The following is a 25206-nucleotide window of genomic DNA, read 5'->3' as shown; positions in this document are numbered from 1 at the left end:
TTGCAGCAGGCTGACTTGGGGAAAAGAGCCCAGGGCCTCCCCCAGTCCTTCCTCGGCTTCAGGGCCATACTTGAGCAACTCCTCCCAGCCCAGCAGTCCTCCCAGCTCCAGAAGGCAGAGACCACGGTCCCCTTCTCTCTTGCCTCCTCAAGTTGGAGGCAACCTAGCCTGGCCACACTTCCTGATTGATCAAAAGGCACTCGCTCGATCGGCAAAGGCTCCTGTGGTGGGACTGGGAGATGTGGCATTCTGTTTCTAAGCACCCGTCGCTATGGAAGCCAGGTGCTGCCAGCCCAAGGCCTAGCAACAAGGCACGGTGCAGGGCGGAGGCCATTGTTGGGGGCTTCCGAGGCAACCAGCGAGAGAGAGGGAGGGTGGACTCCATCTGTTCTCCGGGCTGGAGGGCTGGACCTGCTGCCTGGCTGGGCTCTTAAGGGGAAGAAGGAGGCAAAGAGGTCAAGACCAGTCAGGCCCTGAGAGACAGAGGCCCAGAGATAAGAGCAGAGAGAAGCATAAAGAGAAAAACAAAGGGAGTTCAGAGACAGTGAAAGGCAGAGACACCATCAGACAGCAAGAGAGATTCGGGAAGGTGGAAAAAGATAAGAGCTGGCCAGAATCGCAGAGACTGCTTAGATAGAGACCAGAGGCAGGGGGGTCTTGATTCCCAGTGAGGCTCCGCTCCCGACTCCCAGGGAGGGAGAGGGTGTGCCAGGGAGTGGGGCAGAGTCGCAGGGGAGTGATAGAGATGGATAGAGGCATGACAGGAGGAGATAAGCCTGAGGCAGGAGGCAATATAGAGATAGTAATAAAGGAAGAGAGGAGAGGACTGGAGAGGGACAGGCAGGTGACTCGGATGGGAAGACAGACGGCAGTGGGGCAAAACGGCAGCAATACCGGGGCAAGGGCAGCGAGGCCACCAGAGTCCTGAGCTGGCCCCAATCCTGGGCCCCTCCTCCTTAGTCTGCCCATCAGTGGCATGGGGATCACCCCCCAGCCTCGCCTGTCCCCTAGAACACAGAATCATCTGGGCACAGAAGCTCAGAAGAGAGACTCTGGAGGTCAGAGGTCACATGTTTCTCTTACCCTCAAGAGGACAGGTCTTGCCCAAGATGGAACAATGAGGCAGTGCCTGAAATAACAGGAAGTCAGGGCTTGGAAATCCCAGTCCAGAGATCCTTGCCCACCCCCACCCCAAGTGACACCACTCCTAGTTGCCCATGGGGGCTCAGTTAGTGCAGAGAGGCACATTTGTCCCCATACCAGAGTGAATGAGGAGATTACAGAGCCTAAGATGGAACACCTCCATAGGGGGCAGAGCTCCAGCCCTGGGATGCTTACTTCCCTCTTTCTCAATAGCAGGCCCTGTGTTGGGGCCCTGGGGACCCACCAGTGACCGGTAGAACACAGCCACCCACCCAGCGCTGGGACCAGGGGAAGCAGGTGCTGGAGAACCCAGAGCAGCCTAGCTGCTCGGCGTCAGGGAAGTGGCAGGCACTTGACAGGCAACATCTCATTTAACCCTCACCAGAGCCTGTCACGGATGAGAGGGCTGAGGAAAGTGATTTGCCCTAACCTCCGCCAGCCAGCAGGTGCCTGAACTGGGGCTCAGTCCCAGCTCTCTTGAGGCCAGTGCAGGTGGGAGAGCCTGGGGGAGGCTCCTTCGCCGGGGAAGAAGCAGCCAAGAAACAAGGTGACCAGGCTGCTCAGGAGCCCCTGCCAGAGGGAGAGTGTGGGGTGGCCTGGGGAGAGTCCCCAGCCCTCCTCCAGCCACCACTGCTCCTAGCACCAGACATCTCTCCCCTCCCTCATCAGGATGGGTGACAGCATGCTCTCCTCTGCCCCAAGCTATCTGTCCTTGGGATTGCTAACACTGTTAGCTGCACCTGCCAGCCAGCCCTGGGAGCTCACTTCTCCACAGCTCCAGCCCCTGGTCCCCCTACCCACCTATCCCCAACCACCATAGGTTGACTCTTGCAGCACCCACCCAAGATCTGCCTCTAGGGCAGGGCGGGATGGTAGCAGTAGGCACACAGGTGCCTGGGAACTGGGAGTTGGATTCTCAGCCTCTGTAGTGCCCAGGTTGGGGACAGTGGGGGAATCGGGAGGGTGTGGGGCTGGCAGGTGAATGGCAGGAGGAAGGCAGGAGCAGGGGAAGGGAGCCAGGGGAAGGCGGGCAGCTGCACACCAGCCTCGCCCCACACATAACCTGTACACACTCAGAGACTGTGCTGCTTCCCAGAACATCGACCCGTGGCGCCACACTCCCCTGGGCCCCAGTTCCTGGAAGGAGGCACTGCAGGGATGATCGATCGACTGTCTCCCAGGCTTCCCTTTCCACTGCCTGGAGGCTGCCGCCTCCATGCAGCTCCCCAGCCAGCCAGTGCCACAGCCAGGGTGAGACAGCCTGGGGACAATGAGCTTGGGGCAGCCTGGGGACAATGAGCAGTGACCCTTCATGCCCTCTGCAGCCCAGCATTCTCCTCACTCCTCCAGAACCTGGCCCAGGTAGATGGATGGTACAAGAGCCAAAATGGTGGCTCGTGTTCATGCATGCAAGTGCTTGTGAGTGTGTGCGTGTGCGTGTGTGCGTGTGTGTGTGCGCATGTGTGTGCATGTGTGCGTGTGTGTGTGCGTGTGCACAGGTGAGTCAGTAGAGCAGGAGTTGTGAATGCAAGATGTGAGCCATAAGGATCTGGGTTAAAATCCCAGCTCCTTCATTTCCTGGATATGGAGCCTATGGAAGTCACTTAACCTCTCTGAGCCTGAGTTTCTGTATCTGTACAGTGGAGTGATGAATGACATGATACATATGGCTCTGCAACAATACTTGCCATACAATATTCTTTTGATACACGAGAGCTTTTATTAGTGTTACTGTGAGTGTGTGTGCCTGTGTGTGCATGTGCACGTGCCCTAGGGAGATTCAGGAGGGATTTCTGACACTCCAGCAAGGGAGTGCAGGCTATTCCCTAACCCTCGGGCCCCCCAGAGTGGGGGCTGCAGCCAAACTCTCAGCTCAGCCTCAGAGGAAGACGTGCTGTGCCCCCCTTCTCCCCAAACAAAACCACCTGTGCTGGGCAAGTCTGCGTGGGGAGATGGATGGCTTGGCGGCCACCAGGCAGGACTGATGATTAGAAGGCTCACGGCCCAGCATCCGGAGAGGAATGGGAGGGAGGTTGAGCTGCAGAGCCATCCATCAAGGCTGGCAGGTCCAACCATGCTGCACAGCAGGGTGGGAGAGGCGAGGGGAGAGCCGTGAGGAAGGGCTGTGTAGACAAGCTGAGGGCCAGACAGCTAGGCCCAGCCCAGCCACTGACTTGTTGTAAGCCTGAATGAGTCACTGTTACCTCGGGACCTCAGTTTCTTCATCAGGACAATGGGGCTAAAGGTTTCTTCTGCCTGGATAAGTTCCAGCACAGCAGGCCCAATATCAGGCCCCAGGGCCAGAAGGAGCCCTGAGGAGAATGTGAGGGGCTCGGGGGGACCCTTGTCTCCTGTAGGTGCCTAACTCAGCCAAAGGCTCCTGAGAGAGGGAGGAAGGGGATGGAGCACAGAGTCTGGGCTGGGTCTCCAAAGACCCATCTCTGACCCTAATGTTTGACCCTAAAGTTTGAATCCATCTCTGACCCTAATGCCTTGCTGGCCCTGGCCAAGCCCCTGACTTCCCGATCCTTCCCTGGATGCTCACCTCCACCCCAACTCTACCCCCAAAACAGGCCAGACACGGGCAGAAAGGACTATCGGCACAGCCCTTGCTGATGCAAATTTCATTCAAACTGAGGGCAAAGTCACCCATGGGCTCTCCTTGCCTTTCTCGGAGGTAGTGATTACCTGGGAAAATCCTGGCCGGCAAGTCTGGGGCAGGAGGTCCCAGCTAGAGTCCAGCAGGACCCAAGCAGAGCCTGTAGTCTCAGTCTATCTCTAGTGACTTAAGCTTGAACAAGTCACTTTCCCACCCTGGGCCTGTTTCCCCATCTCTAAAATGAACCCTCACATTTAAAAATCAAAGAAGCAACAACAAAAATCTTCAGGGCTCCTCTTCCCCCAGGGACAAACTGCAAACTCCTCACTGCATCCACTCCCTCCCAGTCCTTCTCGAGCCTCGATTCCTCCCATGTTCTCGGCTCCGCATCTCACACTTAGGCTACTCTGAACATCTGTCGCTCCCCCATCCCACGCTGCTTCATCTCTGACCTTGCCTCTCTACTGAAAACCTCCTCCCGATTCATCAGGGTCAGCAGCCACTTGCACAGACCCCTGGCACAGCTGGGTCAGGCCCTCTCGCCAAGCCATCAGTGGTTCCCACACAGCTTCCCTGAGGCCTAGACCAGAAGGTGGCTGTCCCCCACCTCACTCAGCTCCCCCGGGTGAGGGCTGAGCCCGGCTTTATTCCCAGAGGAGGGGAAAAGGGTTGGCAGCCCAGGGCCTCAAACAGGAACAAGGCTCAGAGGAAGTGGGAGGAGGGGAAAGAGGAGGGATGGAGGAATGAAAAGAAGAGGGGAAGGAAGGAGAGAAACAACTGTCCCCAAGGTCCCTCTGGATGGAACAATCTGAATGAACTCCAGTCCATGCCAGATGCAGCCCCATGCCCTGGCCCCTGCCCCTCCCACTCCTCCATCTCCCTCAGGCCCCAGCCCCACTCACACACACCAGTATGAAGGCCCAGAGCCAAAGGGGTCTCTGGCCTCTGCGGCTGAGCCCTGACTGGAGGCTAAGAGTGCCACGTGGTTGTCATAGCGATGCTGGATGCTGTCATCACTAATTCATCACCTGAACCCTGGAAGGCCTACGACGTGTGAGGAGAGCTGGTCAGAGCTGATCAGAGCAGCCACTGGGCATACACGTCTTGGGATCTCGGTTCTGGGGGAGGAGCAGGGATTGAACTCCATCACTTCAGTCCAGCTGTGCCCTTCCCTCAGCCTCCCAACACCCTGGTAAAACAAGCACAGACCTGCCCCCATCTATTGTGTGCACCTACTGTGTGTCCAGCTTGGTCCAACTGCAGAGGCGGCCTCAGTGAAGGCCATGATGGGAGCCTCCCACCCAGCCTCTGTGAGCAGGGCAGGGCATGTCCCTCCTGATGTCACAGGAGCTGAGGAGGGGTGGAGGGAAGAGGGAGGGAGTTCATATGTTGTGCCTTCTCCTGGCAGGCATGTACCAGGCATCTTTAAAATGTAACTCATTTAATCCTCCCAGAAAACCTGCAGGGTCAGAATCATTACTCCATTTTACGGATGCCAGATGTCTTCTCCGCCTAATCCTCCCATCCAATCCTCTGGGAAGCCTTTCAGGTTGCCCCACCCCGACTTATCGCTGCGTTCTCTGAACTGCCAGCAATGGTGGGTGAGGGTTCTGGTCTCCCCCATCAGATTAGGCTCCTCCCACCCCAGGTTATGGAGGAAACAAGGGCAGATCTTCCCACCTAGCTACCCTCCTGGCAGCCAGAAGACCACCCTCATCCAAGCAGGCTGGAGCTGTGGTTCTGATCCCTCCCAGGACTTTCCCTGGAAGTCACCACCTCCTCAGCCTGGAGGAGAAATGCCAGACTCCCACCTGTGAGGCACCCCTGCAACCTCCCCACCTGCCCCCGCCACACACCCTAGATTTTTTTCTGTTTTAAATTTTTTTGAAGTAGAGATGGGGTCTTGCTAAGTTACCCAGGCTGGTCTTGAACTCCTGGCCTCAAGTTATCCTCCCGCCTCAGCTTCCCAAAGTGCTGGGGATTACAGGCATGAGACACCACACCCAGCCCACACTACCTATTTTCTTCACTCACAACCTCAGGAAAATGAACTTTTTTTTTGGAGCAAGAGAATGGGAACAAAATTAACATGCAGTCACACAACAAAGCATTTACTGAACACCTACTTTGTGCAGTCCTATGAATGAAGCTTGAGATACAACAATGAACAACACAAACCAAACCTAATCTCTGCCTTTGTGGGGCTTTTGGTCTAGCAGAGTCAGCACTGAGTCTCCTAATTTTTTTTTTCTTTTAAGAGACAGGGTCTCCCTATGTTTCCCAGGCTGGTCTCAAAACTAGTGGGCTGAAGGACTCTGTCTCAGCCTCCCAAAGTACTGGGATTACAGGTGTGAGCCGCTGTGCCCAGCTGAGCACTAAGTCTTGCTTTGCACATTTTAACCCACTCAATCCTTATAATATGCATGCAGGTGGATGTTATTGTGCCCATTTTATAGTGGAGGAGATGGCAAAGCTTCTGGTGATAAAGGAGCCTGCCCAAGCCCACATGCTGGCAACCGCAAAGGCAGGATTCACACCCAGTTGTGTCTGGCTCCCAAGTCTCATTCTTGGTCTGCCACTGGGTGAGGAGGCGGTCACAGACCTAATCAGCCCTCACAGAGTTTACAATCTAGTGTTGCCGTCCCAGTTCTCCAATAAGCACCAATGGGAAGTGTTCTTGAGTCTGATCTGAATCCCTCCTGCTGCAGCTCTGACTCGGCCTTTCTTCCTTAGGACCTCAGTGGGGCGGAGGATCAGCTTTCATCTCCTTGCAGACACCTGGGGTGCTCCCATGAGTTCCCAGCCTTTTTTCCACCCCCACCTTGCACAGAGGCCTCCCCCACAGAAGAGAGTGAGGTGCGTGCTCTAAAAATACCTTAATCCCTCCCTGCTTGCGCTCTAATTAAGCTGAGTGAGTCACTACTTTAAGTAATTTATTGCTAGTTACATAATTGCTTTAATATTAGGTTCTAGAACTGGGGAACAAAAGTGACCCCCTTCTTTTCAGGGAATTGTTAATCTATAGAGTGGGGTTTAGGCCCCTTGTTGGGGGAGGATGGAGAGAGGAGTGGACCATCTTGGCCAGCCCCTGCTACAGTCTGGACAATATATAGCCATTTCCACCAGGACCACAGGGCACACCTGGTCAAAGGAGGGGAGGGTTTGTGGAAACACCAACTCCCTACCCTGTCACCCACTCTATGGGTTTCTGAAGCCACCACTTCCAGCCGATCCAGCCCTCACATCCAAGGCTTGCCCTCAGGAGACCAAGGCCTGAGCATCCCTTCCCCTGCCTGGCTGCACTGCCTCTGCCAGGAACCAAGGCCCAGAGAGGGTCAGCAGTTCCCTGGCAACTTCCAGCATGTCTGAGGCACCCCCCACTCCATGTGCCCAGGTTTTCAGCCCGAGGAAAACCCAGTACTTCTCACACTCCTATAAGAAGTCCCCGTCAAAAGGACTGACTACAAAGGGCACAAGGGAAGTTTGCCAGGATAAAAATATTATTTTCTTAATTGTCATGGTGGTTATGACCGTATATATTTATCAAAACTCATTATACACTCTAAATTGGTGATTTTATTGTACGTAAATTATGCCTCCATAAAACAGATGTAAAAAATTAAAAATAAATTTTGAAAAAGTAGTCACACCCCCACCTTCTGAGCCCCCACAGCAGTAACAGCTGTGCAGAACTGGCAGCCGTGCAGAAACTAAGGAGGGGCGGGGCACAGAGCCCACTACGGAGGCACATAGTAGGTGCTCACACAGGAGGTGTTTGTTTCACTAAGTGCCAATTAGCAAGGACCCACTAGGCACCTTCTGAGTGCATTTGCACATCCTTGATCTCATTAGCTCTCTCCCTGCTCTCACGCAACCTGGAGAGGGAGCCAGGTACATTACACACTGTGTCTCATTTAATCCTCATGGCTGCCCTAATGAGGTGGGCTCTATTATCCTCTCCTTTCTACAGATGAGGGAACAAAGGTGGCAGAACTTGCACAATCCTGCAGCTAAGAAGTAGAGGAGCAGAGATCTGAACCAAGAGACAGTCCTCAAGGCTTGTGCTCCCAAGCACGTCCCTCCACTACCTCCCTTCACAATACTCAGTGGCACGGGTTAGGACGCCAGGCATGGATGACGTGCCCACTGACCTCAGGCCTTGAATAACAAGGATTTCACTAGACTTAGAAGTAGGGGTAGGGCACAGCCAAGCAGAGAAGGTGAGTGAGTATGTGCGAGGTCCGAGAGGTGGCAAGGGGCAAGGCCAGCTCTGGGAAGGAGGGAACTGTGTCAGGCAGCAAGCCTAGAAGAAACATAAGAGAAATCAGGCAGGGTCTGAGAAAATGAGGCAGAGGGCATCTGGCTGTGTCCTCTCTGTGGGTTTCAGTGTCTTCTGAGGTCGGGCGCAGTGGCTCACGCCTGTAATCCCAGCACTTTGGGAGGCCGAGGCAGGAGGATCACCTGAGCTCAGGAGTTCAAGACCAGCCTGGCCAACATGGTGAAACCCCGTCTCTGCTAAATATACAAAAATTAGCCAGGCATGGTGGTGCACACCTGTAATCCCAGCTAGTCGGGAGGCTGAGGCAGGAGAATCGCCTGAACCTGGGAGGTGGAGGTTGCTGTGAGCCAGGATAGCACCACTGCCCTCCAGCCTGGGTGACAGAGCAAGACTCTGTCTCAATAAATAAATAAATAAATACAGAAATAAATATCTTCCGAGGCCCTGAGTAGGGGAGGCTCCTCACAGCTATTCCTAACTCATTTCCCTCCAAATTTGCCTCTGTTCAGTTTTTTGGGGTTTTTTTTGGCCCTAATCACCCACTCACACCCACAGTCACCCCCTCACCGAGCACAGGCAAAATCCTTCATCCCAAAACTTGACAGAAACTCACTGGAAAACAGTCAGTGATGCCATGTGGCAGGAAGCACTCCGAGGCTGGGGAGTATGGAAAGCCCCCTATCAAGGAGGCAGAAGTCTTCCTAGAAGATCTGAAGAATGACAGGAATTAGCCAGGTAAAAAGAGGAGGGCATTAGGAAAGGGCGTTCCAGGCAACAGCATGTGTGGCAGCCCAGAGGTGAGAGACACTGCACAGGTGGGGAACCACAGGCAGCTCGCTCTGACTATCTTGGCATCTGTGTATATGCCAAGTGCAAGCGCTTCCCTGGGATGCGCCACACGTGTGCTGAATCATACCTGTGTTGCATATCTAGATGTGTATACCTGTGTCATGTGCATTGGTGTTCCCATTTGTTCTGTTTTCGTTTCTGGGTCACTTTTTGGAATGATCCTGTGTCTGCTTTTCAGCATCTGTTGGTGTCTGTGCTGTGTGTGTACTGTGGGTCTCTCTGTGCTATGGTCTGCTTCTTGGTGTGGGGAGTTCTTCTGTGTTATTGGGTTTTTCCTCTTTGTATATTTATGTTGGTGTTCAAGTCCCTATGCCTAGATTGTGTCTGGGTTTCGGTTGTGTTGCATGTTTGTGGCCAGGTCCCTTATCTCAGGCAGCTGGGGTCTGGAGGAGAAGCTGGGGCAGAGAGGTGCTGGAGCTGGGATCCAGTTGCACACAATAGCACCTAATGATTGTCAAGCACTTAGAGTGGGGCAGAAAGCTGCAGGGGAGATGCTAATTAGCACTGAAAATGAGTCGGCTGCCCAGGCCCAGAGAGGCTGACACAACAGGGATGAGTTGGCTGGGCCAAGGTCCCTCAACTCCCAGCACCATAAGGGGGCTGCCCTCACTGACTCACCTCCCAGGGAGGCCCAAGGCCCAGGCTCTGGATAGCAAGAAGGACTGAGATCCAACTCCAGGAGGAAGGTCTTCAAAGGGAGGTCTTTTATCAGATTTGGCAATGGAGGGGTCATAGTGTTATCAAGAGATAGGCAGCGGTGACACAGGTTTGCTTTAGGGGCCATTGTCTGAGGGGGTGGCTTATGGGTGCCATGGATGAGTGCTCCAAAGAGTGAAAGCCACCGGCAGCATGAGGCAGGGAGGGATGTCCCTAGAGGAGGGTCTAGAGCTGCCACACACCTGCATTGGTGGGCAGACACTGAGGAACTAGGGCCTTAGCTCAGGCAGGTGAGCCGGGAGGTAGTGGCTGTCACCCCTCCTCTGGCCCATTTATGCAACTCACATGTCCTCGGCCAACCCCAATACTGCCTCTCACCTGGGTCTAGCCCCCCTACTTCACCCATCACTTGGAGCTTCCTAACCCCAAAGCTAACCATGGCCTGACCCTGCTTAAACTTTCCTCTGCTTCCCTTTGTGAGCTGGACCTTCACTCCCTTCCTCTCCACTGCCAGGCCCTTCCTCCAGCCCAGGAGCCCTGAACCTGCCACCCTTGACTTCTTGCTGCTCACACCTTTGCTCTTACAGGGCTTTTTGCCTGGAATACCCTTCCTCTTCTCCTCCACCTGGAAAACTCTCATTTGTTCTTTAAGGCTAAGACCCAGCATCGCCTCCTCAGGAAGGGTCCTCATCAGCGTTCCCAGCACTCACCTGACAAAATCAATTGCCTGCATCTGGGTGTGCCTGTCTCTAATGAAGTGGAGAGCAAGGGCTTTCGGGTCCATTTCCATGGCCAGGGTGACAAGCATAGGCAGGGCACACCAGGGAACCCTCAAGGCCAGTTGGGATGAATGAGCAGGTGGCTTGGGGGGCTCCAGGGCACACTGCATTCTGAGAATGACATTCTTCAGCAGCCCCTGTGCTGCCCAGATACAGAGCGCAGCGGTCACGGCAGGAAGCAGCTCTCAGCCAGAGAGTAGATAACGCGCGTATGAGTCCACTCAGGAGACCTCAGTGAATGTGACAAAGTGAGTGTTCAGGCCAGGTGCAGTGGCTCATGCCTGTAATCCCAGCACTTTGGGAGGTCGAGGCGGACAGATCACCTGAGAGCAGGAGTTCGAGACCAGCCTGGCCAATATGGTGAAACCCCGTCTCTACCAAAAGTACAAAAATTAGCTGGGCATGCTGGCAGGTGCCTGTGATCCCAGCTACTTGGGAGGCTGAGGCAGGAGAATCACTTGAACCCAGGAGGTGGAGGTTGCAGTGAGACAAGATCGCACCACTGCACTCCAGCCTGGGCGACAGAGCAAGACTGTCTCAAAAAAAAAAAAAAAAAACAAAAAAAAAAAACCAACCAACCAAACAAACAAACAAACAAAAAAGTGAGTGTTCAGAGGCAGAGCCTGGCTTCTGACTCCAATTCTGATATCAACAGGCTGTGTGACCTTGGGCAAGTCCATGCCCTCTCTGTTCTTCAGTTTCCCATCATCTCTTTGTCCCTCCACATCCAATCTCTAACCTTTGCTGCCTGGTTGTGTGCCCCAGAGGCCGACTTCAAAGTGGCAGCTTCATCCAGGGCTCCCTTGCCCCCTGGCACCCAGATGAATTCTGCCAGTGAGGGTCAGGGTGCTGGCAGGAGAGCAAAGGGTGAGAAGCATGCAGGCTCATGGTGGGTATTCACCCCCTCACCCACCTGCCTCCTTTGACAAGCAGTGGCTACGGCCACAGCTCCTGCAGGGCAGTCCCATCTCCAGGGATCTGGCTCATGGAGCTGGGGCACTCTCTTTGACCCCCACCCCCCCCCCCGCCGTCAACGCCCATGGCCCCTTGGATGCCAGTCCTGAGTAACCATGTCCTGCTGGTTCCCTTAAGCCTTCCCCATCTCCATAATAGTTGCTTCACTAACAGTCTTCAGTTAAACCATTTAAGTTTGTCATCTGTTTCCCCTCTACAAAATAGGGGTCGGAGGATTTTTTTTTTTTTTTTTTTTTTTTTTGAGACGGAGTCTTGCTCTGTCCCTCAGGCTGGAGTGCAGTGGCACAATCTTGGCTCACTGCAAGCTCCGCCTCCCGGGTTCACGCCATTATCCTGCCTCAGCCTCCCCAGTAGCTGGGACTACAGGCACCCGCCACCACGCCCGGCTAATTTTTTGTATTTTTAGTAGAGACAGGGTTTCACCGTGTTAGCCAGGATGGTCTCGATCTCCTGACCTCGTGATCCGCCTGCCTCAGCCTCCCAAAGTACTGGGATTACAGGCATGAGCCACCGCACCCGGCCTCCCTTGAAGGATTATTTAAGGAGGCGATTTGTTTAATCGCCTCCTTAAATAATCATTTTTAAAACATAAAGGTCACTCTGTAAACATTAGTTCTCTCCATCTGGACCCCAGATCCCACCCCACTGAGAGGTTTTGTTTATTTGTTTGAGACAGAGTTTTGCTCTTGTTGCCTAGGCTGGAGTGCAATGGCACAATCTAGGCTCACTGCAACCTCCACCTCCTGGGTTCAAGCGATTCTCCTGCCTCAGCCCCCCAAGTAGCTGGGATTACAGGCATCCACCACCATGCCCAGCTAATTCTGTATTTTTAGTAAAGACAGAGTTTCTCCATGTTGGCCAGGCTGGTCTCGAACTCCCAACCTCAGGTGATCCACCCACCTTGGCCTCCCAAAGTGCTTGGGTTACAGGCGTGAGCCACTATGTCTGGCCCACTGACAGTTTTAAGACAACTCTGAATTACCTGACCTGGGAAGGAGGTGGTACCCAACTGCTGCTTCTCCCCTTTCCTACCCCAATTCCTGCCCAGACCCCAACCCCAGGAAGCCTCTCCTCTGCCCCAACCAGAGCCCATGTTTGAGCCCCACAACCATGGGCCTCCCACCCTAGAGCCCTGCATGATTCAGGATATGCCTCCCTGCTCCTTCCTGCGGGTGCTCAACAGCAGAGCCCCCTCGGACTTGCCCAGTCCTCCCCATCCCACCCCAACTCCACCCCAGAGTGTCCTCCCATCCAGCCCGTGCCTCCAGCCCCAAACCTCCAGGAAGACAAATTTCCCTTCAGTTCTCCAGGGAATGGGATCTCTCTGCTTCCAGGTGTGCAGTCTGCCTCACTCCTGCAGTGAGGCAGGAGAATCGCTTGAACCCAGGAGGTGGAGGTTGCAGTGAGCCTAGATTGTGCCATTGCACTCCGGCCTAGGCAACAAGAGCAAAACTCTGTCTCAGACAAATAAACAAAACCTCCACTGCACCTTCCACTGCCCAGGACACCAGGAGCACTCTGTGGAGTGGACTCAATCCTCCCCAGGCCCAAGAGAGCTGAGGCACATTCTTCTCTGGCCCCCATGGCAGCTACAGCTTGAAGGGACTCAAGATAATCTGCAACCAACTTCTTCGCTAGGGTAGGTACCTCGTATACAGCCTTGCTAACCAGGCTGTCCAGCCCCTGCTCATACCTCCCCACTATGGGCAGGAAGCTCATCCCTCTCTCCCGAGCAGCCCTGTCCCTAAGGGACTGCCCTGCCACCCTCACATTGAGCCCAGCTGGGCCTCCAGGACTGCCCCAAACCCCAGCACTGTCTCAGTACTAAGAGCTCAAAGAGAGATAACAGGGAAAGCCTTGAATGTTAGAACAGTGAAAACCTAAAAAACAAACAAAAAAAAACGTGAAAAAAAGCAACTACTGCAAAGAAGAAATTGAGGCTTCCAGAGGAAGCCCCTCCCCTGGCCTTACTTCACCACTGGGCTCCTCTCCATGGAGTCTCCATGCTCCACGGAACAGTCACTTCACATGTCCCCAGGAGGAATCTCACAGCATGCAGAAGCTCTGGTAAAAACTTCAAAGGCAGCCTCTGAGGCCCAGGAGGCATGGAAATGGCCAGGTGCAGGAGGTGGCTTCACACCACAGACTTGGCTCTCCTCTGAGCTCCCCGCCTGCTCTAGGGGCTGGAGGGAGGGCAGCCTTCCAGGTCAGACACTCCCCTCTCTGCTCCAAGCCCTATCATCTCATCCTGGGTCCTGCTGGGTGACCTTGGGTTAATCACTGCACCTCTCTGGACTTCAGTAGTTGCATCAGTACAAGAGGAGTCCCTGAAACTCTTTAAGTTGTGACCATTAAGAGTTCCTGGGGAGAATGGAACCTAGACATTTCCCAGCCATGTCCAGCTGCTCAATCCGATAGACTAGGACCCTGGCTGGCCCAACCTGAGACTGAACACAAAGCCTGACTCTGGGCCAGAGTCCCCTGCAGGAAGCCCAGCCCTTCAATGGTCTCTACCTACAGGAAAGCGGGACCCAGGAGAAAAAGTGTTGAATAGCCAGACATTAGGCGTGGCCTTAACGGTTAGCACAGCAGGTGTCTGGGCCTTTACACACACACATGCCCTCATCCCTGTGCTCACATTCAGACACAGGCATCTGTATACACAGGGAACACACATACGGTTTGACTAGAACATATGTATATGGCACTCTACATACATGTACACACACACAAGCCACACTCACATGCATATTACTGTTTACCAAAATCAGACATAAAAATGGACAGTCACGGCCGGGTGCAGTGGCTCATGCCTGTAATCCCAGTACTTTGGGTGGCTGAGGTGGGTGGATCATTTGAGGTCAGGAGTTCGAGACCAGCCTGGCCAACATGGTGAAACCCCGTCTCTACTAAAAATACAAAAATTATGCAGGTGTGGTGGTGCATGCCTGTAGTCCCAGCTACTTGGGAGGCTGAGGCAGGAGAATCACTTGAGCCTGGGAGGCGGAGGTTGTGGTGAGCCGAGATCACGCCACTGCACTCCAGTCTGGGTGAGAGTGTGAGACACTGTCTCAAAACTAAACTAAACAAAAAAAGGACACTCACATGCTCACACATATGAGTATGTTCACACTTTCATACGAACACTGACCCACACATTCTCACCCTCTCAGATCAGCATACAGACATGCACAACTGGAAGCTCACATTCAGGTACACATACACACACTGAGACACAAACATGAATAAACCAAGCAATATCCCCAACACCTCAGTATCAAACAAGTCATGACCCACAAGAAACCCAGACCCCAACTGCAATGTCATTCTAGATGCATTTTCAAATCTTAGCCTGTCCCAGAACCATGAGGAGAAAATTTCCTCTGGCTTAACTCAGTATGTCTGTCCCTTCTGGCTGGGGTCCAACCTCTCCTCAGCCTTCATTCCTCCCAAAGCCATTTCAGCAGGGCTCTCACGTCCTGGGCTCAATGGAGGTGGAGAATAATGGACTATCCTTCTCTCCACCCTTCATCTCTGCCACTTGTCCAACACTTCTACTGGCCCTTCAAACATAAGGAAGATTCAGGCTGGAATGGACTGTATGTGACAGCACCCCCTTCTGGAGACATGTGATATTACAGCACAGCTCTATGGTATAAAAGTCATCACTCCTCAGCCCGAGGCACAGAGGAGTAGGAGAGAAAGAGGAAGATGGGCTGGGTGCAGTGGCTCACACCTGTAATCCCAGCACTTTGGGAGCCCCAGGCAGGAGGACTTCAGCCCAGGAATTCGAGGCTGCAGTGAGCTATTATGGCACCACTGTACTCCAGCCAGCAAGACACTGTCTCTATTAAAAAAAAAAAAAAAAAAAAAAAAAAAAGGCTGGGGGAAGAAGATGAAGGAGAGTAGAAGGAAGAAACTGAGGAGAAGCATGGAGTAGGCAGAGGAGCAAAGTGCTGGGTGCACCAAGGATGGGATTTAGAAGCCTCAGTCTGTCTTTGGTTTCTCCAGTTCAATACGTTCAGCCTAGGCTGCAAGATCAATTCTCTCAAAGCTCAGCTCTAATCAGAAAACCCTTGGGTGGATCCTGGTGGGCCACAACACAAAGTCCAAACTCTCAGCCTGGAATCAGCAGCTCTCTGCTCAGCTGTTCCTCTGCTGAGATGTCTCACATCCAACTTTAGTTGTCCACATCTTGCCTGTCTGCCATCTGGAACAGTAATGTATGGAAAGAGCAGGAGCTCTGGAAGCAGACAGACTTGTGCCCCAGGTCTGGCTCCATCATCACTGGCTGAATACCTGTGGGCAAGCGATTTCCCCTCCTGGATCCTCCGTTTCTTCATCCAGAAAACAGCAGTCTCTTGGGTTTGTGGTGAGGATTAAATGAGATCACAGATGTGGAAACAGTGCTCAGGAAGCTGTAAACTTCTGTGTGAACATGTGAGAAGTCGTAATTATGGCTTAATACTTTTATCCCTGCTCCTACTGCACCCCCCAACACATAGCAAGCCAGGGGGTCCCTGAGGGAAGAGGTCGATGCTGCTTCACCTTTGGGCCCCACACAGCCCAGCACCCACCAGGGCCGGTCCTCAGCCAGCCTTGGCAGCAGGGTGTGGATTTGGATCAAAAGAGGCAGTACAAACTATGCTTACTGCAAATTCACAACAGACTACAGCTCCCAGAATGGCTCACAGACTGCATGGGCGTGGCCACAGACTTAACCCCTTCTTCACCAAGCCCTTTCTTCCATTGTATTTTCTGGGGATTGGTCTCAGACCAGTCGGAACAACTTAATGAGGTGGCCACACTTCTCTGAGAAACCTCGGTCCCTCCCACAGAGCTTTGTGCTTCTCACCATAGCCACAACCACAGCTCTGTTTCAGGCCTCCTGGTCCCTCCCACACGATGACAGCCCTGGGCTCCCAACTCTTGTCTCTCCCTCTCCAGGCCCCACTAAATCTTTCTGAAAGTGTGGCTGATCGTGGGTGGTTCATAATGACAGTAGCTAACCTTTGTGAGCACCTGCTGCATGCCAGGGGCTAAGCTCTGCACTTCCAGATTCTTCACAATCATCCTGCCAAGAAAGGATAATTATCTCCACCCCACTATTCACACAAGGTTCAGAGAAGTTAAGTAACTTGCCCAGGACCACACAGCTACAGAATAACAGTACATCTTTGAGTATGCTGAAATTTGAGCATAAGCCTGTCTGCCACCTTCTCTGCTCTATCTTCAAAGCCTCCTCCGCGCCCGAGACAACCATCCAAAGAATGAAAGCCCAGAAATCCAGGGTCCACACATCTCAGCAACTACACAGTTGGGAAGTCCTCCTAGATATTTGACTCAAATCTGTTCTGCTGCACCAAGCCCCAGTTGCCTCCTGTTTTTTGGGGTGGGGGGAGCAGTGAGAAGGGTGACTTCAGGGACTTCAAGAAGTGGGTCACGTCACTGGGGACCTGGCCTTCCCCAGGGAGCAAGCAGCTGAACAATAGGAGATAAATGTGTGAAAACATTCCTGTTACTAAATATATCGACTTCCCAGGAGGATGAGGGTGCTGACAGGGAGCCCATGGCCCCCACCCTCTCATTTGCAGAGTCTCTTTTGTTCACTGAACATCCCTTTCTCAAGCAAGGCTGGGCCCCTCAGCAGGCCCTGGTCAGGAGCACCAGGAGAGACCAAGAAGTTGCAAACTTACAATAATGCCTACACATCAAGCCTGTTGGAGACACCTTCATGGAAGAAAGTGCTTCCTACAGTCTAGGCTCAATTCCCCACTCCTCTCTTGCTCCACTACTGCCCAGGGCTTCGCCCCAGCCTGGAACTTCATGCCTAGGCCACTCTGAACTCCTATAGTGCTGAGTAAACAAAATCCTGCTCGCCCTTACCTCCAGGCCTTTGCATATGCTGTTCCGTCTTCCTAGTGCTGTCCCTCAACTCAGCCTGAAGTGCCTCTTCCTTATAAGGCCAGCCCCAATGGCCCCTCCTCCTAAATACCTTCCTGTGACACTGGCACAGGTAGGAAAGACTCGGAGCTTCCATCCACGTGGTCACTGGCTCTGTCCATCTGCCCCCAGGGGTGTCACGTTTGGTAGGGCCAGTGAACGGCTGCTGAATGAATGAATGATGAGTCCTGATCCCCCTCCCCTGTCTCTCTCAGCTCCCCATCCCCAGTTCCCTTTCCCTGGATGACTTCACTCACTCACCTATGGGAGAGTCAGAGGCTGACAGTGCCTCTGCCTCCAATTTCCCCTCTTGTCCTCTGAGACCTTCTCTTTCACATGCACAGCCCACTCTCATGAAGCCAAGAGACTCACAGCCCTTCTGCATTGGTAGGAAGTTCTTCCTGCTGTCTGTCCTCACTCCCTTATTTGGCCATGCCTGCTCCTTTATCATTATTTTTGGAGAGGAGTCAGGGCCTGCACCCATCTCAGATTTTTGTTAATAATGGCTGCGCATTTCTCCCACTCTCTGCCTAGATGTGTTCTTGCCACTCCTGGATCATTGTGCCCTAGCCTGGCCCTACTTCAGGGGACAGTGACACAGGACGGAGAAAGGACATAAGGCCAGGCTGGGTAGCCTGGAGTTGCTAGGCCCTGCAGAGAAGACCCAGGACAGATATAACCACCACAAGGGAAGGGCTGCCCAGGAGGGAAGAGATGAACATCCTGTGTCTGGGGGTATGCAAACAGCAGGCTGGATAGATCTGCAGGGCAAGTTGTAGAGAGTACTAAAACAACTGCTAGAAAATGACCCAAACGCCCTTACTGTCTTCTCCCACCCAGAGGCTGCACTGAGTCAGGTGCCTAGCCCTGTGCCCTTCCTACCCACCTTCACAAACTGTTCCTTCTGCTCTTCCCTGCCTGGGCGATTCCTACCCAGCCTTCAAGGTCTGGCTCAAACGTCTTTTCCTCTGAAGCCCGGGCTTGCTGTGGGCCCCCCACCTCCTACACAGCACTGCTCACCCTGTGGGTTTGCAGATTTCCACTTCTTTCTCCTTCATCAGACTGGGCACTCCCTGAGAACAGGGAATCAGTGTCTGCTCTGTGTCCCCAGTGACAAGCCAAGTGGGCACCAAGCAGCTACTGAGGAGTTCCTGTTGAGTGGTTGAATGAATGAATGCAGCAGTGGAATCATGCTGAGTCAGGAGATTTCATAGGCCCAAAGAGCAGAAGCCCAGGGAGCACAGGCCTGGCCTGACAGCAGCATGGCTGAGGGTGAGACTCCCAGTCCATTAAGACCAAGGGGTAGAGGACTGCTGGGAGCTCTTCCCCCCACCCCCCGCCCCCACCCCCCACCATTTGGCTAGATCCCAGCCAAGCCATCAGCAGTCCCTGGGGACAGGAGGCTGGAGTGGGAAGCAGGAAGAGTGTCAGGAGCTGTTTGGTGGGCAGGGGGAATGACTGTGGGGGGTGGGGGTACAGGGAGCATAAAGACAATTAGCCCTCACTGAGCTGACCAAGCTCAGCAACCAAGAGGTTCTGGGCAGGGCCTGAAGGAGAATGATATTGAGGGTCAGGTCTGATGAAGAGGTTGAGCCCCAGCCTTGCAGCCAAAGCATGGTGATGAAGCCATAGTCTCAGTTTCCCTGTCTGGCAAGAGATGGCTCCATGATCTCTGACCCTCTGCATCCTAGCTAGAAACACTTCAAAGCTCTCTCCCACTACCTCAGCCCACCCACACCCAGCTTTCCTGAGCCTTCCATGAGCCCTTTCCCTTATGAGATCCTGACTTACTGAGATGTCTGCGCTACACCCCCGACCCCAGTCCAAGCCTGAGCCACCTAGACACTCCCTTCCCTATTCTCATCTATCCAGTCTTTCCCAAGTTCTCAAAAAGCCTCAGAACTCACTGACCCCTGTATTGGCTTGGCCTCCACTCTAGCCTCCTGGCCCCACCTCTCTCTTCCAGTTCAACCCAGACAATGCCACCGAGGCAGTTTTTTTTCTTTTTTTTTTTTTTTTTTTTGAGACAGAGTCTCACTCTGTCACCCCCAGGCTAAAGTGCAGTAAGGCAATCTCAGCTCACTGCAACCTCCACCTCCCAAGTTCAAGCGATTCTCATATTCTCATGCCTCAGCCTTCTAAGTAGCTGGGACTACAGGCGTGTGCCACCACACCCAGCTAATTTTATTGTATTTCTAGTAGAGACAGGGTTTCACCATATTGGCCAGGCTCGTCTCAAACTCCTGGCCTCAAGTGATCCACCTGCCTCTGCCTCCCAAAGTCATGGGATTACAGGCATGAGCCACCATGCCCAGTCCAGGGCAGGTTTCTAGAACCCAAATCTGATCATGTCTCTCCCCTATATAAAACCTTCCTGGGCTCCCCAGGGCTCTCTGGATAAAGCCTAAGAGTCCTGGATCTCAAAGTTATACAGAATGTGGGTCCTGCCTGCCCCCCACTCTATACAGTGTCTTCACTGCTCCAGGACATGCCCAGCCCAGCCCAGGGCCTTTGCTTATGCAGTTCCCACCCCACCCCCACCTGTTAGCATGACATTGATCTCTACTGCTTAATTATTCTCAAGCTATTTTATGTCTGTGAAGCTTAGGAAGCCCCAGAGGGCAGAGTCATTATTGCCTATTTCTTTTCTGCATCTCTCCCACAGGGTGTAGAATGAATTGTCCTGAGTTCAAAGAGGTGGTCATACATTCAGCCCCTCCCTGCCCTGCATCAGTGGGCCATGGTGTCCCAGCTGTATCCTCAATTGCCAGGGGAAGGAAACAGCCACCCACACACACTCAGAGGAATACACACATATAGATACACACACACAGCAGCCACAGAAGCACCGATACACACACTAGCACCATGATCACACACCCACACCAGAATACTTATACGCACACAGCCACATCCACCTCCACACACAGCAATGCTATTATTCACACATTAACAAATACACACACACGAATGCACATGGAACAGATAAAAAATGCACACTGATTCACTCTATTTTGCAGACACAACTCACATAATATACAAACTCAACCTAATAGACACACCTACCTACATATGCAGAGCAACCTGCACTCACACTCAGACACATACAAATAAACTCTCAGTCACACAGGGATGATCACAAACTCTGACAGGCTGCTTTGCATCCAACCACCAAGGACCCTAGAGCTCTACAGGCCCCTCTACACCCAACATGTCCCTTACACTCCACATGTACACACACACACACACACACACACACGCACACACACCCACACACCCTACCTGCCACCCTGGCAGCCCTTAGTAGAGGGGTGTCTCCACGGAGTCCCCCACTCACTTGCACATGCACCCCCCTGCACGTGGACACACACGAGGCTGGCACCATATTCCATCTGGCTCCGTGGAACCCTATCCTGGGACAGACGCTTTGGGGTAAAGTTTCATAAAGTGGTGTCCCTGAACCCCAATTCTCAATTCCATGGACGGTGGTTACCTCTAACCCTCTCTTGCTCCAGGGCCACTCTTATTCATATTTTCTCCATCGATCCCCCTCCCCACTTCCTTCACACACACACAGCCTTGGTGGGCCAAGACACTCTCCCTCTCCAGGGTCCTGAACCAGCCTATCGCAGCCCCGAGAGCTCCTCCCAACTCCTTGGCAGACCTCCCCCTCCCCACATACACCTTCAGCCCTTGAAGAGGCGGTTCAGGTTCATTATCAGCCCCTCCTCCAACCAGCAGCCCCTTCCATGGGATCCCAGCCTCATCACCTACTAGGCTGACGTTAGGCACCCTCATTCTGCTCAGAGGTAACCTGCCCCCACCCCAGGCTGCAGTCTGGCAACGCGGGGAGGAGGGGTGCCCAGGAGCAGGATCGATCCTTCCACGTGGCTCAGCTCCATGCCAACCCCAGCTCCTTGGAGGGACTCCCAGGACCCTGTCTGTGGCACCTCTCACAGCCGCTTACCACCCCAGCCCCTCACTATACTCACGGCTCAGCCGGTCGCGCTGCCGGGTACTGCTGGCTCCTGCAGAGGATGGAGTGGCCGCATGCCTGCCCCATCACTCCTCATCGTCCGCTTCCCCAGCCAGACTAAGGTGGCACCTCGCCCTGTCCCCGCTGCCTGGAGTTCCGGGCAGGGCACCCCCAGCAGGCACAGGGACCAAGAGCAGTGGGCTGCCCCCCACTCAGCCTGGACTCAACACCCCAATCCAGCTCTGCTGCCCCGCTGCTCCCGCCTCTCCCGCTGCCACTGCCTCTGCTGCTCGGCTGGCTCTGGGAGGAGGTTGGAGCAGGTCTGATAATGCAGAAGGGGGAGGGAGGAGGGAGGAGGAAGAGAGAGAGGCCCAGACAGAGAGGGAGAGAGGGAGGGGTAGAGAGAGAGTCTGACTGGGAGAGAGGAAAAAAGACTCACACACAGAGAGACTGAGAGATAAACAGAGACAGGAAGGGGGACAGTAATACATGAAGAGGGAGAGGAGAGAGGGATCAGAGCCTTAGAGAGATCAAAATAGAAGTACAAAGAGATCAGAGAGGCATAGGGAAACACACACACACAGAGGAACAAAGGCAGAAAATGAAAAAAAATCAGAGGCAGAAATAGAAAGAGAGCGGGGTAGGGGGAAAGGGGAGTGGCTGACAAAGGAGAGAGGGGAGAGGACGAGGGATTTAGAATCCTCATGGGCTAGGATGGGGCTGGGGACTCGAGGGGCAGCAGACCCAGACCCTCTGCTGCCCCATCACAGAAGCGTTCGGGATGAGGGGACACGCTTGTGCCCTCCTCAAGTCTGAGAGATCAGGCCTCCATGCACAGCTAGCTGCCCTCTCCTCTGGGCTCCCTCACCCGGTGTGTATCATCTCCTAGGGTGCATCCCAGCCTGGAGCTGGGTCCACGGAAGACTTAGGGGGCTTTACTGATAGCCTTTGGACTCAGAGCCTTGTCACAGGGCCCACCTCTTGGTGGCTTGGTTTAGCTGGGACTTGGAGCTGATGCGTAAGCATGGACTTCTACCAGGATCTGTGGAGACCTAGGCCACAGCCTGCCCGACATGGCCTTCGCTGCCCACAGACTACAGGCATGGGGGAAGGCCTGCTGCACCCCCACCCTGCTTCCAAAGAGGACTCCCTAGGATAAAGCTATAACCTAGTGAAATAGAGGCATTTTAGGCCCTAGGACTAAGAGACGGTTGTCACAGCAGAGCTACTATTGTATGCAGGAGAAACAGCTCCATACCTTGAGGCAGGAAATGGGGATTTGGATCCTGGCTTCACCATTAACTTACTTATTCATTGGCCTACCAGTGGCTGAGCCCATGGCTCACACTATCCCTTGTCTCAGAGAAGCACTCGGGCTGGGGAGTGGGGAGGGGAGACTTGCAGGCTGTGACAGAAAGAAGCACAGGGTCTGTGAAGCACAGAGGGACCCCTGACCTAGTTTGCTGGGGTGGGGGGGGCGGTTAGCAAGCCTTTCTGGAAGAGAGGGTCCAAGCTGGGTCTTTAAAGGCAGAAGAGGGTATTTCCAGAGTAGAGGAGCTACAGCAAACCCTCCACAGCAACCCAATCTCTCTGAGCTGTGGGGAGAATACCTGCCCGCCACACAACAGGCATCAAGCAGAGGAGTCCGTGAGGCTGAATAGAAACCTGACCCATGCTGAAGAACATGGGGGTGCACGGTGGAGGGGGCAAGGTCAGAAATGACTGAGCTTGTGTAGACGGCCTGCCCAGGCTGGGTGCTGCAGAAAGCAGTTGTCTTGGGGCCTGGGAAGTGTCAGGAAAGAAAATGTGAGGAGTCTTTGCTTCCCACTGTGGCCCCAGAAGGCATTATAGAATTTTAGATCCTGAACTCTGGGCAAACCATTTTCTCAAAGGGAACGAGGCCCAGGCTGGCTGTAAACCAACTGAGCCAGCCCAGAACTCGTGTCTTGCTTCTCCACCTCACCTATCACTGGGGCCTTGCTGCTCCATTCCTGACAGCTAGGAAGGCATTATCTGGGCTCAGGAAACTGCAGCTCTGGACCATGGCCAGTCCTGCTCCCTCACAGCTCCCCTTCATGTCCTGGGAACCTGCTTACTGGCCGGAGGAACCTGGCAGCAAGAAGCTGAGTCAGAAGAGTTCAAAGGAGGGTGCCTCCTGGGCGTGTGTGAGTGCAGGTGTGAGGAGGTCTCACCTGGCCCTCAGCCTCCTTTCTGCCCTCCCACTTCAGAAACAATGGTGGTGGCCTCATCTTCAGAAATCTCCTGGGAATACACTCAAGCAAGCAGGTGGAAGGGAAGGTCTCCTCCCCATCCCACTGCCACACCAGACTCCACAGCCACCCAGAAGTGGAGAGTCTGCAGGAACAAACTGCAAGATTCAGGACTCAGAAGGGCTAATGGGCACTCAGGACTTAGAGCCTGGTAGGTGGAATTCAAATCCCAGCTCTGCCACGTGCCTAGGCAAGGTATTTCACCTTCCTGAACTTCAGTTTAGTTTCCTCATCTGAAATATGGGGTCACGAATTCCAAGCTCAAAAGGTAGTGAGGTTTCGGGAATGTCTGAAAAGTTCCCAGTAAATAGTTGCCCCTCTCCTCCCATCTCATTTCCTGAAGTCGTCGAATTGATGGAGCCAGGAGAGTAATAGCCCCAAATGCTGGGACAGGGGCTCCTGTAGGCCAGTGCCGGGATGGGGGAGGTGCATAAAGGGGAGAGAGCTGGAGAAAATCCAAGACTGTTTTTCCCTCCTCCACCAACTGCCTGCCTGCAAGACCGCTCCCAGCCGGAGCCAAAGGCCCCAGTGCTCGGACTGCGCGCCCCCGCCCCCGCCCCCGCCGCAGGCCCCGCCCCGGCCACATGCCGCTCTCCAGGGTGCTGAACCGTGCGAGCCGTGTTCACAGGCCTGGCCCACCCCGCCGCCCTTCCGGGGGTCAAGAAACACCGTTTTTTGTTAGCTGGGCAACTGGAGGTGGGATGGCAGGAAGGATGCTCCTGGGAGGCAGAGTGGCTGCCCAAAGCGATAGGAGGATGCAGTTCTGGAATCCGGCCTCCGCGCTGCCCCCATAGCCTTGAGAGGACTGCAGGCTCCACAGGCTTCAGATACCTCTTTGCCGAAGAAGGCGGCTTCTACTCAGCGCCCGCCCCCGCCCCGTCCTGCGCGGCTGTTTCCCTCCCACCTTCCAGACGGCCCCTCCTCTGTCTCCCTCACTGGTGCACCCTACCTTCGCCCCCTCAATATGGATGCTCCTCGCAGGACAGCGGCCCTGTCTCTCCTCATTCTCCACCCTACTCCCACGGAGCATGCAGCCTTCTCCCAGCATCCCAACAACTCCGGGTGTACCCTGCTGCCCATCCCTCTCCCTGGAACTCCAGGTGTCCAGGCTGCCTCTTGGACATCTCTGGGAACAACCCGTAGGTCCCTCATATTCAAATATTGAACATCCAATACACCTTTTGTCACTATTAAAGGCATCAGCAAACTTCTTAGTTTTTTGTTTTGTTTTGTTTTTGAGACGGAGTCTCGCTCTGTCACCCAGGCATGGGGAAAGGGTGGAGTGGGGAGTGCAGTGGCGCAATCTGGGCTCACTGCAACCTCTGCCTCCCAGGTTCAAGCAATTCTCCTGCCTCAGCCTCCTAAGTAGCTGGGACTACAGGCACCCACACCACGCCTGGCTAATTTTTGTAATTTTAGTAGAGACGGGGTTTCACCATATTGGCCAGGCCGGTCTTGAACTCCTGACCTCGTGATCTGCCTGCCTCGACCTCCCAAAGGCATCAGCAAACTTCTAATCTCCGAGCTGGACACTTCAAAGTCGCCTTGCCCCATCCTTCTCCTACACTTCCTGTATCGTCTGTTCCAAAGAACAGTAGATTCTCTCAGATCCATCCACTCCCTCCATCCCCCCCCCGCTTCCTTCCCCCTCCCCTGGTCATGCTCCAACCCTTATCCCAGGTCAACCTCTCTACTCCACCTCCTCTTTGCACTTACAGGCGGCTTCCAAAGACATC

General features: G+C 54.0%; 1 protein-coding gene across 2 annotated transcripts in view; it reads right to left on the bottom strand.

Moving 5' to 3' along the window:
- The window catches only part of PDE2A (phosphodiesterase 2A), a 100291-nt gene extending 78758 nt beyond the window's left edge, over positions 1-21533 (bottom strand). Inside the window, exon 1 of one of the 2 annotated variants that reach the window (XM_030829091.1) lies at positions 21217-21533. In XM_030829091.1, the coding sequence (XP_030684951.1) occupies positions 21217-21287 (71 nt within the window). In that variant the 5' untranslated portion in view covers positions 21288-21533. The remainder of the gene's footprint in view (positions 1-21216) is intronic. The other variant, XM_030829093.1, reaches the window with a different exon arrangement.
- Between the last annotated feature and the right edge of the window lie 3673 nt (positions 21534-25206).

The sequence above is a fragment of the Nomascus leucogenys genome, chromosome 15, assembly GCF_006542625.1.
Source record: "Nomascus leucogenys isolate Asia chromosome 15, Asia_NLE_v1, whole genome shotgun sequence".
Lineage (NCBI taxonomy): Eukaryota > Metazoa > Chordata > Mammalia > Primates > Hylobatidae > Nomascus > Nomascus leucogenys.
The sequence above is the reverse complement of the archived record's forward strand: the minus strand, read 5'-3'. Positions and strand labels throughout refer to the sequence as shown.